Consider the following 16,588-nt stretch of genomic DNA (forward strand, 5'->3'; position numbering starts at 1 on the left):
ATTTGTAATATCAATTGTTTTACCCATTTACCCCACTCAGTATCTTAAGTTAAAGTAAAGCAAAACAGAAGTATATTCTTTTTCTGTTTTATTTTAGAAGTGTTCAACAAATGAGACAGTCATACATTACACTGTCTGCAGTGCACTTATTTAAAAAAAAAAAGTATCAGTTAAATAAATCTCCACATAATCAAAAAACTAAACTTTGTAAAAAAAAAAAACATACAAAAAAACAAAATCTGAAACAAATTACTAATGAAAAATAAATACAGTGCAAAGGCTCACAGTGTACTCAGCATTTTGTTTCTCAGAGAGAATAACTTTTGTAAATTTCCATTAAGAAATGCAAAATATACATTGTTAGTGAACACAGTAGCACCTCGTAACATCTCTGTTTGGTCCCAATGAACATTTAACAATTACTCACTTGAACACAGAAAAATATTTGAAAATGAGCATTGTCAGAAGACAATCAACAACTAAAAGCATCTGCTTGTTTCTGAGAGACCGAATATGTCTGAATACACAATTAAACAAAGATGGTGTAATGCACACAATAACAATGTTAACTTTTCCCTGGCCCCAGTGAAGATGGGAAAAACGTTTAGAAATTTTTAAAAGCTGGTCATTGAGAAGATTTAGGTGAACATCTAACTTATGGCAGATGCATCAGAGTTATAACACTTATTCAGACCCAACCTTTTCAGCACTTTCCTAAAAGTGTCCTGAAGCAATTTTTTGTATGCTTGATTGCTGCTTGGATGAATCTGCAGCTGCGGATGTCATAAGTACCTCATATAACCCCAAATCAAAAAAAGTGAATTATCCCTTTAACCCTATTTGCTTCAAGTCTGTATCAAACAGGGACCTTGTAAAACAGAACTGTAAAATCAGTGCTAACACCATAAAACATGCACTGCAAACAGCGCACCAGCAAACATGTTAGTATAAAAGTGTACTGAATATCTGGAGCAGTAGTTTACCTATTCGGAACCCTGTTTTACACTGAGAGCTGATTTTTCAAGGTTTGTATTTTGGGTGCCAGCTCACTTTTACCCAGGTTGAACATTACCTGCTGAACAAAGTGGAAGGTATTTTTCATACACTTGGTGTAGTCAAGGCGCAGGGCATAAATCAGGCCGAAAAGGACATAGAAGGCCTGAGACAGGTTTGCCAGTTCATCCATTACCACAGTCCCCTCCAAGATGATCCCCACTCTGGATGGGTTGAGCTGAGAACTTTCTTGACCAATGCAGAGGATTCCCACTGGAGTCTGACTGTAGGAGTCCTTGTCAGTTGCATCCTAACAGCGAAAAAATAGATTGACAAGAAGAGAACATCAAATTTTTTTCAGTTTATGTTGTGTCATAAATCAATGATAGATGTATTCAAAAAATGTTTTTAGTTCAAAATGTGGCTATAAAATTAAAGTTCAAGTCTGTGAGACATTGAATACTGATCAAATGATTCTGGAAATCAGTGGCAGACAAGTCTTCATTAATGGCTGAAATTGAAAAACAAAATATGCACCTGCAGGATTTACAAAAAATAAAGTTACTTACGGAGGAGGTCTTGAAGAAAGCAGAAGAGGGAAGAAAGGGAAGAGGAGAGCAGAGAAGAGGTGAGAAAAGGGGAGGGGAGGAGAGGAGAGGAGAGGAGAGGCGAGGAGAGGAGAGGAGGAGAGCAGAGGTCAACGCACCTTTGTCTGATGTAAAGGCTCAGCCAAAGGCTGGCCAGTGAGGCCCTTCTTCTTCCTGAAGAGGTCCATCAGGCTTGGGGAGAAATGGTCAAGTGCATCAAAGAAGTTCTCTCTGAGATTTTTCCCCACCACTCTGTTGAACTCATAACAAACCTGAAACATAAAGCATAGCAAACAATGTACAATTTTATTCAACATTACATTTATACCACAGAAAGCCATCGTCATTTTTTGTAAATACTCAAAACAGTCACACAAACCTGGCTTTCTGTGAAAAGAGCTGGCCATCGATGTATTATCTGGCTGATGGCAGGCTTGTCTGTGACAACTTCTTTTCTCCGAAGAGCAAACGTCACATCCATCTTCTTCTTGATGAGGGGTCCATTTGGCTTTCTCTTCATCATTTCACTGATCAGGACCTGGCAAGCTCCTTCCAGGCTGTGGTCATCCATCCCCTCTGGATATTTGGGTAGGAAATTTATTTTCCCTTTCCTTGCCTTCTTTATGTTTTTGTTGGGAGGATCGTCATCTGTAGTGCACCTTCCACGTTTACCACTGTTAACAGTGACATCAACTCGACCCAGCTGGCGCATTTTTGTTCTATAATTACCCATCTTGAACTTCACACTGTTCTTCCATCCATCCCAGCCAGAGGATGACCCTGATTCTTTAAGACACGGGTGAGTTTGTACTAAGGCTTTTGCAACAGCTTCAAAATGTTCCTTCTCTGGGTATGCTGTAAATGCATATATGGTCTCAGCCAGTTTCTCGAGGATATCATGTTTCAGTTCTTTTGTCACATTGAGATGGGTTCCATCCCTGAGATACAACAGGTTACCTTGACGCAGTCTATACTCAACATCAACAGAAAACTTGGGAATGTCGAATACCTCTGGCCACTGCAAACTTCTATCCAATGAGGAGTTGGACAGGATCTCGGTGTCTGCCTGGCTGTTTGTGTCACTAAATGATTCATTTTCTGCAGTGATTGGTGTAAGCTCAATCATTGGAATGATTTTGATGGTTGGCTTTTCTGGGAGCTCAGTGAGATCTGTAAGGTTGCACAGCGCGTTGTCAAATTCAGGATCTTCGTATTGTAAGGCGAAGTTGTAGTTTGCTTGGAGTGCGCCTTTGAGCCAGCCAATCAAATCTATGTCATGTCGTGTTGTCATTGTCATCTTTCTTATATCTCCCTCAGAGACAATAACCCTCATGGTTAATTTCGGTTGCACAGCCATCTGAGGAAAAAAATAATAGGCATTTAGCAAATAACATATCGCCTCAATGTTACCATAAGTTCTCCTTGCACCCTGTACGCTGATAACGGGAGGACATCATTCAGCTCTGACATCTTAAGCACACACATAGAGGGGACATCACTATAGAGAAGTTGGTAAGATCTCAAATGCTCACAATACCATGCTGTCATTTTGTGGCAGACAAATAGAATTTCAGTGTTAGCTGCAACGATCTTTTCAATCTGGGCAAATTCGGGGAGACCTGAGCATGAGCCAGTAGAGAGTATCATGCTTGGATGGTACTTGATTCCATCTACACAAACAGTTGATGCCTCAAGAACTGATCCTGCCTTTGAAATGTTTTGAGCGATTGCTCTCTGAACATTCAAAGGGAAAGAGGCATGCAAAACTGGGGTAACTTTTGTCATCTCAACTGATGGTCTGAAAAATGAGCTACAGTGAAGATGGTAACTGGCTGCTTTTTGATGTTTTGTAGCAAGTGTCATGGCAACATTTTTGAAATTTTGTGCATTGCGAATTGCCTTTTTAAAGAATTTATGCTTTCCCTCGAAGCGCATTGTCCAAACCTCTGACAGTGGACCAAATTTCCTTACAAGGTGAGGGTAATGTTCCACATAGTGATGCTTTGGCCTTAAACGAAAATGTGGAAATGTTGACTGCAGCAGCTGTCTGTGCTCTGCTATCTTACAGTCCAGGAAATGTAGTGTCTCTTCAGTATGCCTTGGTGCCACAGCTAGCTCAACAATGTCTTTGAGAAGCATGAGAATTTCCCACGTGTTGTCACCCTCAGGGACACAGTGACCGATAAGAAAAGGAAGGAGCCTTATGAGACACCAATTCTCATGGGCATTTCCGCCAATGGTCCCTTTAGTGGAAAATCCCTTTCCAATAATCTGAGGTCGGTCTGTTTTGTCAGTGAATGTGTAGTTGAAGTACTTGATGGCCTGATTTAGCATATCTAGTGTGAAAAACTTTTTATCTATCAGGTCTGTAAGACACAGGGACAACTCAGTTGGAACAATGCCTTCCAGGATGTCATGTAAGATGTCAGGAAGGTAACCGGTGACTGCATGAAAGTATTTGAGATTCTCAGTTAAAGGACATGCCTTTTTCACACCATAAGTCTGACTCAGTCCTGGGTCCTCTTTCACCTCCTGCACCTGCCGATCATGCAAGTCTCTGTCTCTGAGCTGAAAGAATCCAGAACGTACCTCTTGTTGTTGAGTGTCCTTACTGCTTGCCAAACAGAATCTGCAGAACTTGTCAACAGTGAAGCTCTCCAGGAATCCTGCAAGGGAGTGGGCACCAAGGTTATCAGCGGCAACATACAAGACTGTGCCTTTCACACTTGCACCTAGTTGCTCCAGGTAAACACCATTTTGCTCCAATAACTTGAGATCATTGATAAGAGGTTGCAGAACCTTTGCATAACCACACTCTTTGACTGTGGAAGTACTGCATAGTAAAGCAAGTTGGACTGAGTTGAGGGTAGACCTATATTTTGTTGGTATGTTTGCAATGACCCAGTATACTGCACACATTTTATGTTTAAGCTTTGATGTTCCAAGAGGATTGGCTACTTCAAAGTCATCAGTGTAAAGGCCAAGAGCAATCGTGAACTCATCCCTTGCAAGAAGAGAGTTTTCATTAAAGTACTGCCCATCGACATACGATCTGTATTCCTGCAGGGCATGGACTTTTTCTGACATGGCTTTGTCTAACACGTCAGGTCTGTTAAGCAACTTCTGGAGCATGGGACCAATGGGGACATATGCAAGTGGTTTTTTGCCCTTTTCCATGGGGTTTACCAGTGGAAACTCTCTGCGTACATATGCTGCTCTTCTTTTAGTAGTTCCTAAGGATCCATCTTTGGTACAAAATGTCATCATGTTACTTTCCGACATGGCACTGGTAACCTCTCTCACAACTGCTTCATCCATGTCAGCATAGTATTTCTTCAGTGCGGCCCTCACTCTGTTATGCAGAAGTGGCTGTGACAGCCTATCGATTTCACAAAGCTGTTGTATTACTTCTTGCACAGTACTCTCTGGTATGTGCAGAACACTTTGCATCTTTGACAGAAGGGATGCTAGGTTGTGCTCAAGCTGTTTTTCTAAATCACCAAGATCATTCTCTCTGGCGTCTTCACTCACCTCTTCAAACTCCTCCACATGATCAACTTGTGACATTTGCTCTTGTGCAGCATCGCAGTCATGGCTTACATAATTACAACCAATGATTTCTTACTTGAACTTCTTCCAGTTCTGTTCCTTGTCTACATTCCTGATGTAAACAGGGAAATGGCTCTGTTCTTGCATAATTTCCATGTTTTAGTCTATAATGTTTAAATAACTGTGCTCTCTTTTCACAGTTAAAAGGGCAATACTTACACCTCCACAGCATCTTGCCCTGGGACCTGCAATAGAAGAACACATAGACAAGGAACTTAGTTAGCTTATTACAACAATGTATCTGTATTTATTAATTAATCTGTAATTGGGACTGTTACTTCCAACTGAGTTACATTAAGGCCATACACCTGTATGTTTAATTTGTGTTCTCTTCTCAGGGCTCCAGACTGTGACCATTTGTTTAGTTGTAGTTGTACTATAATGACGTGACTTTATGATGTGCTGACCAAATACTTTTCGCTTAAAAAAACGGTGTCTTGTGTTTGAAAAAATTACAATTTATCTTAATGATTTTTTCTCTTAACATATCAGCCCACTTCGCTTGTCTCTAAAAGAAACTGTACAATGTTGTTGGTGTATACTGTCTGGTTATTAGCAAAACATCTATCAGTAATACAAATAAGATGGAAAAAAAATATGAATGTGTTGCCTTGCTTGTTAATTTATGCTCCTACATTTTGTGCTGGTAACGTTACTCCTCAATAGCAAACACCAGTGTACCTGGTGGAAAAAATAAAAGTCTGGAGCCCTGATTCTGTTCGGTTAATTAAGTAATGTTATGATGGTAGCTAATATTGTTGAGTCACCTCCTGGACCTCATCGCTTTGTCACATGCATAAAAATAGCTGTTTTCCCAGCGTTGTTCAATGACTAACCTTAATCTATTTCAATCAGCAGCCTTTTCATAATACAACAAGGTCGATAACGTTAACTTGTTCACTCACCAGATTCAGTAGACTGCTGTATCCTTACAGCTAATGTTACTGCTCTCTCTGGGTGCAGTCGTTCGCGGTGCCTCCTGTGTTGGGGGGGGGGCTCAACTCGGCGCGGTGTCTGCCACACTGTGGAAGGCGCTGGCAGCCAACAGGTGAAAGTGTCACGTTAAACTGCGCTGAACAACGTTCATCTCTGCTTAAACAGCCCCTCGAGTGAGAAACATAGCTTTTAGCTAACTTAGCAGAGTTAGCTAACCAGCTAAAATGCCCGCCCGTCGACTTGACAAAAAAATCCAATGAAAAGTAAAAGGTGAAAAATTTCAGAATTGGATGAAAATGAACTTTCCCACGTCTCACCAGCAGCCCCACAAATTTATCCACACTTGCACATGATAAATACTCCGCAGCAGCTTACATCCAGATTCAGCAGACAGCCGTCCTGTTGCCCTCCTCACTCCCCCACTGGCCCGTGGTGCTGTCTTCGTCTCTTCCCCGCGGGAGTAGGGTGCCGACCTCCTCTTTCCTCTGCTGAAGCGCGATACTGTCCTCTCTCCCCCGCTATAGTGCAGTGCCGTTTTCTGTGGTACCTTCTGTGCTCACAGTCTCTCGAATGACACAAAATCCGACCAAAAGTATATAAAATGTCCGTCGAATCGGTTAAATTCAACTTTTTCACGTCTTGCCAGCAGCTCCAGAAAATGCACGGACATGTACAACGTCACCGAGCATCACGTTCAATGCGTCAGGAAATAGCCAATCACAAGCTTCTGTTGTCTGACAGCGCAGTAAAACTTACTAATTCTAAGTTATTAAACTTAAAGTTATTCGTACATTCAAATATGTCTAGGTATTAAGAGAATGTACTTACATTTGATAGTAATGCAACAGAATATACTTACATAAGAATAGTAATGCAACCACACTTAAATCATTTAAGTATATTGTAATTACATTGTTTAATTAGATATGAAGTCCGGGTTTACAGTGATAGGAGGCAGGTCGGTAACAGGGTCCTGAGATAGAGGGAGAAACTGGCTGAGCATAAAAGAAACACATGCCAAGTACACAGCCATAGACTAAACTACCAAACTACTACTAATTAAAAAAATCTGCATTATAACTAATCACAGCTAAATATCATAACTAACCCATAAAAGATAGATTGAAAGTGGTTTCTGTTCAGTTCACTTGACAATTAGGTAGCCATACAGGCCATCAATTCACTTACATAGCTATCTATAGATTGCTAGCTATCTATGGGTGGTTTTGCATCGTTAGCCAAAAAAAAAGTGGAAAAACCCAGGTATTTAACCTCTGAGGAGGTCTTCACAAGGCCAATGATGTCATTGGTTTGTAAGTGCTCCAATGGTGCGTCAACGACGGTCATTGAAACTCCTGCTGCAACGGTGGTCGTTGGAGTCGTTAGAGTCACATAAGACCATTTGTGAACGACCATTGTTTTTAGAGGTTAAGCTGTTAAATCTCCTGGGCAAGGATGAAAGGACAGCATTATGGGTGGGGGATAGGTGGTGTCATAGACCTCCTCCTCTATTGAGAGATGTTTTTTCCAATTTCACATAGATGGCTTCTTTTACACCTCTTTCAAACCATCTGTCTTCCCTGTCCAAAATGTGCACATTGCTGTCTTCAAAGGAGTGTACTTTCTCCTTGAGGTGTAAATAGACATCTGAGTCTTGCCCTGACAAGGGCTAGAAACTTAATTTTCTCATCTTTGCTAGCCTACATACAGAAATATTGGGAAAACATGGTACAAGAAATGTCTGAGATTGGCAATTTGGTTGCCTTTTTGAAATGCAAATTAGAAGGTCAAAAACTTTAACTTAAACTTTTACCCCCAAATGCTCCTCACTTTCACATTTTTCTGAAATCCCTCAGGACTATCAGTCAACTGAGTGAACAGATATTGTGTGGAAATGTATGGGAAGGTATTTCCAAAGATGAAATTCATTAAAGTAAAAAGTGAGAAAGGTGAAATTTAAAATGAAAATTAGGTTGGGATCACTGACGCTAAAAGCTTTAACGCAGGTACCGATGACTGAAGCTAATGCTATGCGAGTGAGGGCAAGGCTAAGCCTTAACGCAGGTTCCGATGACTGAAGGTATAATGCTATGTCAGTGTGGTCAATGCTAAGCAGGTTCCATAATGCGTTAGCCTGTGGTTAATGCGAGTTTCCTGGCAATGCCGCATATCCATGATCATGATAACTGGAGCACGCGTGGGTCTGCGTATCCATGAGTGTCCGTGAGAATCTTCCTGCTCTTCTGGTGAGATCAGAGAAAGTTCCGCCCCGCAAAATCCCACAAGAGGGTGACAGGAGGGGACAGACACACACACACGGACACACACACACACAGAAACCACGCTTTTATCCACCTTATTTTCAAACACGGAAGTAAATAGTGATCAACTTCCGTTTTTGTGTGCGTAAAGCACAATCTATCCCGAGTGAGACAAACTGCTTGATCCCTGTCTCCAGTGTACCAGCAGAGAACCTGCAGATCCGAATCAGCGAAAAAACACACCGGGCTACACAGCCTCTCTACCTGAGCAGCTGAAGCTGCGGCTCGCACCCTCAACACACAGACACACAGACAGTGCTTCTGCATGCCAGCCAAACGTGTGCCCAACTGTGAGAAATAAATATGTGAGGTGTACACTACTTTTCTATCTTTTTTTTTCCTTTTCTTTCTTTCTTTCTGTCAGAGACATACACTCCTAACACAGGACGGGTTGTTTTCATTGACTGAGTTGATCATTAAGCCATAGTGATGCGCGGATCAGCTCTGATAGCACCCGAAACAGCATGTACCCATCAACCATCCAGCTGTTACAACATGATTGAGCTAGCAAAGCAGTTTTGTGTTGCTATGTGTGGTATTTATTCAGTTTTGGGAAATCACGATGTCTAGAAAGCATCAGTGGCTGCAGCTGACAGGGACAGCTAACAGCAGCAGCAAAGCTAACATCAGGACGTCATCCGTTAAAAGCCTCCCGTTGTCGGATACGACATGAATCTACTCCAGTTAGCTCAATCATATTGTAACTAAGACATCCGCTGGAAAAAACATTTTTTTCACGGACCGTTTGTTGAGTTATTGAGTTAATACAGACACCGCTAATGGCTAACAGCTAACTATGTCCCTACGCCCCTGCATCGCCCCGGTCAAAATGGTCGCGCAATGATTACGTCACATCCAGAGCCCGGTAAACTTTACAGGAATCTTCCTCCTACTCAGCCCTCTCAGTGGAGACACGGCGGTTGAGAGGGCCAGGCGAGAGGACGTTCCTGTAGTAGTTCCTGCCCTCCAAATAGTACCAGGAGCTTCTTCAGTGAAAACAGGCCTTATGACTCCCAGGCCTGCTTCATTATCTCACAGACCATCCTGTGTAACTGTAAGAAGAGGGCCCCAGCTAACAAATCTCGACATTCATAGGAGTATGAACCACCCTTGCCCCTTTACATGGGATTAAGCGTGCACACGCAGACCAGGTCAAAAAAATTGATTGCACAGCTGTATGAGCTGGGCCTCAGTGTAAGCTATGATCGGGTTATGGAACTGGAGAATCAGCTGGCTACTGCTGTCTGTGAGAACATTGCGAAGAGTAGTGTTTTGTGTCCTGCTCAACTACATAAAGGGCTCTTCACTGTGAGTACCCAAGACAACCTTGACCATAACCCATCAACTACCACAGCTAAAGGGTCCTTCCATGGCACAGGTATCAGTCTTTTTCAGTTCCCCTCCAAGTCCAATGTGGGACACTTGCAGGATGGAATAGGCATGCCTTTGCCAGAAACAAAAAAGAATCATTGATTGCCTGACAACTTCACCACTGGGCCGACGGTTGCACTCAAGAGGGCCAGTGTGGCTGTTCCCAAGACACCCAATCCAATTAAAGCTTTTGAGGGGCACCTGAATAGAGCACAGATGAAAGAGAAATGTTGGCTCGAGTATTCACTCAAGCTGATCGAAAAGGATGAGCTAGACAAGGGAGACATTGTGGCCTGGTCAGCCTACCACGCATCTCTACACAATGTGCCAGATGACTGCCCACTCTCACACAGCTGTTGCAGTTGTAAAAGTGGTTATAGGGTAAGGTGCTCATGTAAACAGGCACACTGGAATTGCACTGGTCTTTGCAGTTGTACGTGTGACCTAATTTGAATATACTTTGCCTTAGAAAGTGAAGATAACAAAGTTCAATTCAATTCATGCATGTTATTAAGTATACATTTATATGACATATTGCCAGAATAAACATGTTTATTTGGTCTTGGCACAAATAATCATCTAGTGGTGTTCTCAATAGCTTGAATGTGTTCCTTGTTCCCAGGGCTGGACTGGGACAAAAAATTGCCCTGGCATTTTTGGCCATGGCGGCCCACTATGATTGGTGAAATACCATACGCACACACTACACTGTCACTAAAATTTAAATAAATCTCAGTAGTACCCTACGTGCCCTGGAAGAGAGTACCAAGACTAGGGGGCAGGCAAATGCGAAAAGTGGGACAGGTGGACACCCTTAGAAGGACGCACACAAAGAATCTACAATCTCCCTCCCTACATGAAAGAGTCCCTCGTTCATTCTGCTGATATTACTCCTTACTGGGCCGGCAGTGGCTACTCTGTTCTCCTCAATCTGTCCCTGGGCCATATCTTTCTGTCCCTCCTCCTCCTTCTCTGAATCATCTTCACCAGCAGCCACCTCTTGTCCTGAACTACTCTCTTGCAGGTCCATATTTATGTTTGGTGCAACAGGCTGTACTGCACTTGGTGCGGACGGCCCCACTGCACCAGATACAGTAAACATGTCAGATATTTTAGCGCATTTGGCTGCATCTGCCTGGAGATTCTTGCGCCTTTTCTCTGCACCTCCCTTGCGCCTTGGTAGTTTGTCCATCAGTCAGTGTACATTAGTAGGCTATGCACTCCACCACTATGCACAAGGCCAACAGCCAGCTACGCAAACTCAGGAGAACTCAGAAAATGAGTGGGGAGGGGGCGGGCCAAGGAGGAAGAGCTGAGAGATTTCATTGGACCAGCCCAGTGTCAGTGTGGAAAAATAACAAATGGGACGTTTTTCGTGATTTAAAGGCCGGAGCGGCCATTAAAAAATATCTACATAATTACATTGAGTAAATTACGATTGTGCCGGCCCAAAATATGCCAATGGCCCACTGGCCATTGCCTGGTATGGCCTATGGCCGATCCAGCCCTGCTTGTCCCAGAAAATGTATATTTTGACACCAAGATTGACCTTCTAACTGACTAGGAAACCAAGATATTGGCACTTATACATTTTACATGGCTGCCAACTTTTAAATCCAAGATGGCCACCATCCGCCATCCTGATGAGGTGGCTCCCATCAAAAATTGAAAGCTATGGTGATGAACATGTGGAAAAAATTTGGTGCTTTTATCCGACCTGTCCACATTCTTCTAAAATCTGGTCTTAAGCCACCTCACTATGACAACCCTGCAGTTCTGTGAAGTTCCTCTTTGATGATCCATTTTGATTCATGCCCAGGGAAAACCATAAAAATGGGCAAGTCTTTTCAGACAAACCGTTGCCTTGCCGATGTGTTCAGTGTCTCTGATGTTATAAAGAAAACTGCTGTTGCCGAAGAATCAAAGGGCAATTCATAAAATTTGCTCCGATGATAATGAAAATCTACAATGTGTAATATTTGATATATCTGGGTGGAACACATTGATAAGGTAAATGATAGAGTGTGAGGTGTAATTGTGTCCTTCATATAGGCACTGCTCTGGGAAGACATCCAAACGGGGTTTAATCACCATCTCCTTATGGAACAGCCCCTGAATAAATTGTACCTTTACAAAAGGACACGCAATGTTTCTCCTTCCTGCTATATGCTCAGTGGCCGGTCAGCTTCAGGCTTAGATGAAGCAAACCTGCGAGCCAACAGGTTCGCTTCATAGAGTATGTTGCCATTAGTGTTGTCACAATACCAAAATCTTTGTTTTGATACCAATACCAATATGAATTTCAATACCTTGATACTCTTTGGTACTTTTCCTAAGAAAAAGTCCTTTTGGATACAAACCTTTAGAACAATAAACAGTAGGGGTGTAACGGTACCAAAAAAATCATGGTTTGGGAAGTACCTCGGTACGGACGGTTTGATAACTCAAATGTTCCACCAAGTTTGTGTTGTCTTGTGTTGTCTCCCTTTGCGAGGCAGACTTTCTCTTGTCTTTTTTCACGTGCACCAGCTGTGAATGTTGATACAGGTGTTGTCATACACACCACTTGTGCAATCTGTGCTCCAATAGGAACAAGAAAGGCGTTTGTGTGCATAATTGAGTAAAATAAATTAATTAATTGAAACAATTTCAAAGTACCGGTATTTTCCAAATGCAGTATCCATTTGGAATACTCTAGTACCGCGGTACTATTTTAGTACCGGTATACCGTGCAACACTAGTTGCCATAGTAACTGACTCACGGTTTTGCTGAACTGGCTTTGTGAAATGGAAAAATCAGAGTTTCCCTCATCTCAGGCCTTACATACTCAGAGTTTTCACTAATCCTGCTTGCTGAAATAGGGCCCAGGTGAGATGAACAAATCAAATCAGGAACCTGGGAAAGTGAGGGAGTTGCAACGCCCACAGCAGAGACACAAAAGCCCATTTTAAACTGCCAGATTTTTCCACGACTGTTGGGCTGATTTGCTGGCCAGCTGCGAACGTTTATACACACAGAGGCGGAAAGGATGATCCAAGGTACCAATTTTCCGTCTCAGAGGGTAGTCATATCAGCGGAACCCTTTCAGTTTAAACAGACCGGGGCGGCCTTTCTGGGGAGACAAGGAATTGCACGCCCTCCTTGACCTCGCAAACGAAGAGGGCATTAACCGTCAGATGACGGGGACGGTGAAGGACGGGCCGATTTACGAGAGAATCGCCGTCTGACTACCACCGTCTGTCTAGCCGCGGCTTCCCTCCCACGTCACTGTTTACTCCACACACTGAGCTACACGTTTTGTTACTTGCTCACGCCCCCATTGCCCTGAAAAAGACGCATTCTGTATAAACAAAAGTAGGTAGGCGGCAATTTTCTGCCCTTCCTGATTTTGTACTTTATGTTGTATCATTTTTTTTAATCACAATTGCATTTGTATTACAGATTTTTTTTTTCATCAATTTATTGTTTCTATCATTTTTCAGGCAAAAATACACTCTGTGGTCCTGTCCCCTCATGGTTGTGTATATAGTGTATTCCATTTTTTTTTTAGGTATTTTGTTGTCCTTTTTTGATCCAACCAATCCATTTACTTCCACTTCATGTTGAACTGTTTTATTGGACTATTTTTGTCATATTGACATTCACTATAAACCTCTTTTAAGTTTTGTGCCAAATGCAATCATGTTTTTTTCTGATTTCACTCTCCTGTATTTAATGGTACTGTCATCCTTATCCTTCTCAAAATCACAGCCTGAAGCCCTATTGACTCAGGAGTAATATTACCAGGATACGTAATGTGATTTAGAAGTTATGCCCCTGTGTCTGTGTTTCATGCTGTACATCTGCACTGGATAGGTGAAGTTTGTATTTTACTCAAATTTACTGACATTATCCCCTGGATATGATGCACACAGTCATTAGTAACTCCACTCTACACAACACAGAAACACTACACAGCACTACTGGAAATGATGTACAGTGTGCACTTCCTTTTCTTCTTTTTTAAATGTGGGTTAAATAAACAGATCTTATTCTGCCACACCATGTGCCTCATGCTAAAAACAATATTCAAACAAATTTCCTCTTATTTTCGTTCATGTCCACAATTTGAACATGATGGACATCTTGTTTTCACTGACCACAAATTGTTACCCCACGTGAGGAAACTCATACATTTTAAATTTGAGAATTTCAGTGGTGGAATGTAACTAAGTACATTTGCTCATGTACTGTACTAGAATACAAATTTGAGGTACTTTTACTTTACTTAAGTATTTTAATCTCATGTAACATTTTACTTCTACTCCACTACACTCAAGAGGGAAACATTGTACTTTTTACTCCACTACAATTATTTGATAACTTTAGTTCTAGTTATTTTACAAATTGAGATTTCTGCACACAAATGATACAAAAATATTCAAGTGCAGCTTAAACAATTTTTGATTTTATGAGAAAATTAATTGGCAGCTGTTCTGGTAATCCTTTAAGTCATTTTCATGCAAAAACATTTAATGGTTCCAGCTTCTCAAATATGAGGACTTGCTGCTTTTCCTTTCATTATTTTAATTATTCTTATTTTATGCATAAGTACTTTTACCTTTAATATGTCAATACATTTTCCTCATTGTACTTACATTCTTATACTAAAGTAACGTCGTTATGCAGGGCTTTTATACACGTAACATCCGCCCCGCCCCCTATCCAATCAGAAACCTGCCCTGCCCCATGTCTGTGCACCATGCACAGACCCGAATAAAGGTGATTAAACTGATCTCCCGTGTAAACCCTCATTCCAAATGAATATTTCCCATGTAAACTACCTGGAAAAACTTTAATTCCGAATGATTTCATTCGGATTTATTTCATTCTGAATGAGAAGTCATCATGTAACCATAGCCAATGTCAGGTCACTGTGGTAGGAATAGAAGTTACAGGTTGCCAGAGTGTTAACAACAATACTAAACTGATTCCTTTATATTTTTAATATCACGTTCATTTAACTGATCCTTGTCGCGTCAGTATTATTTTCATAATGTTCATAATGATTTTAATAAAGCTGTAGGTAATCTGGTCATACAGATCACTTAACATTGAACCATGTTCCTGTAGCACTTCCTATAATCCATCTTGTCTCCTTTGTCCCCCCCCCCCCCACGATCGGCTAATTGCACATAATGTCTCTTTATAGGCAAAGTAACAAGGTTTTAAATCTCCACTCTATCTTTACTGGGCTGGGGACTGTCACAGGCTGCCCTGTGCCCTTGTAATCACATAAAATGAGGGGCACACAGAGCGAGTGTATGGTAGTGTATGTCAGTGGGCTTTGAAGGAGGAAAAGCGGGATTACAGTTCTGGAGAAATTTAAGCATATTAGGCAAGACTGAGTACATCTGAGTGCTCTTTACAAGGAGAGCTGAGCTGTGCATATTTACTGAGGTACCTGTCTAATCACAGTGGACTAAATGATATACATGTGTACTTGTATACTGCAACCTAGGATTTCTTCACTGTACATTTAAGCCTAATATTCAGTTTTAAAATTTTCATTTATCAAATAACAATGTGCCAGTGTGGTGAAATTGATGTCTTTTTTTTTTTTTTACTTTTTTTCATTGAATTTTCAACATAACCAGCATTTACAAAAGTGCCCTCTAAATTGATTTCAGATATTCAGTGTTGTTTTGACAGATATATTTTTGGTTAATAATGAGCAAGGGCCTGTAAAGGAGATGACAACATATAAAAACCCAGAGCAGTACTGAAGACTAAATATTGAAATACTGAAAGTGTATACCCAGACAAGCAAGTTGACATTGGATGATCCTGCAAAGCTCCCAGTTGTTGTTGTTTTGTTGTTGTTTTTTTGTCAATGCAGCTTTTACAATTTTTTTTTCTTACAATATCTACCATATGACATTTACCAACCTGTCATCCACCCTAACTGTTGGTTTTACTACCAAGTAGCACCCTCTAAGGCTGAAAAAATGAAGCCCATGCAGAAATAGCAAAAACTGCAGTCCTCAAATGGTCACTTGGCTGGAGACTGGCTCCAAAGCAGAGGATATACTTATAGACCTTCATAAGAAAATGCCTAGCTTTGTAGCAGAAATTAACATGTTTACAGCCTAGTATAAAAAATAGTTTTGGTCTCATTCATGACAACTGTATGGGCTGTGAATTGTTATATAACTCACCTGTTACATTTATTAAGGCAAAAGTTTACGCATATATAAGGGCGGCGCCACTTGAGTGACAGGCTGTCTGTGAGGCATCGCTACATTCTGTCAGTCAGATCCACCCCTCATTCCTCCCCAGCTCCACCCTCTCGTCCAAATATTGTCAAGATGGCGATGGCCAAAATGCTGTACTTGAGGCTACAGAACAGCAGTCCACAAACCAGTAGGCGATGTCACAAAACCCCTTTTTAGATAGGAACTGTTCAAATTTGCAGGAAAGCCCAATCAGTCTTTTTTCAGCATTGGCAGTATAAATACAAAATCGGGGAGTACGGCAAAATGCCGCCTACCTACTTTGGTACATACAAAATGCGCCTTTTTCGGGGCAATGGGGGCGTGAGCAAGTAACAAAACGTGTAACTCAGCGTGTGACGTAAACAGTGACGTTGGAGGGAAGCTGCGGCTGCTCAGTCCTCCGGCGATTCTCTCGTAAGATGGCCCGTCCTTCATCTTCGTTTGTGAGGGCAAAGAGGCTGCGCAATTCCTTGTCTCCCCAGTTGCTCATCTTTACAGTGTCTGTCAGGTTTGCGT

The 16,588-nt window shown here is 41.6% G+C and overlaps 2 protein-coding genes across 2 annotated transcripts in view; one reads left to right on the top strand and one right to left on the bottom strand.

The window, feature by feature from the left end:
- The window catches only part of sorcs2 (sortilin-related VPS10 domain containing receptor 2), a 1,194,681-nt gene that overhangs the window by 889,640 nt on the left and 288,453 nt on the right, over positions 1 to 16,588 (top strand). The window lies entirely within an intron of this gene.
- LOC144459906 (uncharacterized) lies at positions 1,520 to 10,847 on the bottom strand. The gene is made up of 6 exons (XM_078164710.1): positions 10,716 to 10,847; positions 5,349 to 5,374; positions 4,170 to 4,413; positions 2,991 to 3,050; positions 1,960 to 2,937; positions 1,520 to 1,852 (listed from the first exon to the last, which is right to left on the bottom strand). Exons 1-6 carry the CDS (start codon positions 10,845 to 10,847, stop codon positions 1,691 to 1,693), a joined length of 1,602 nt encoding a protein of 533 aa, XP_078020836.1. The 3' UTR covers positions 1,520 to 1,690.

The sequence above is a fragment of the Epinephelus lanceolatus genome, chromosome 22 (assembly GCF_041903045.1).
Source record: "Epinephelus lanceolatus isolate andai-2023 chromosome 22, ASM4190304v1, whole genome shotgun sequence".
NCBI lineage: Eukaryota > Metazoa > Chordata > Actinopteri > Perciformes > Serranidae > Epinephelus > Epinephelus lanceolatus.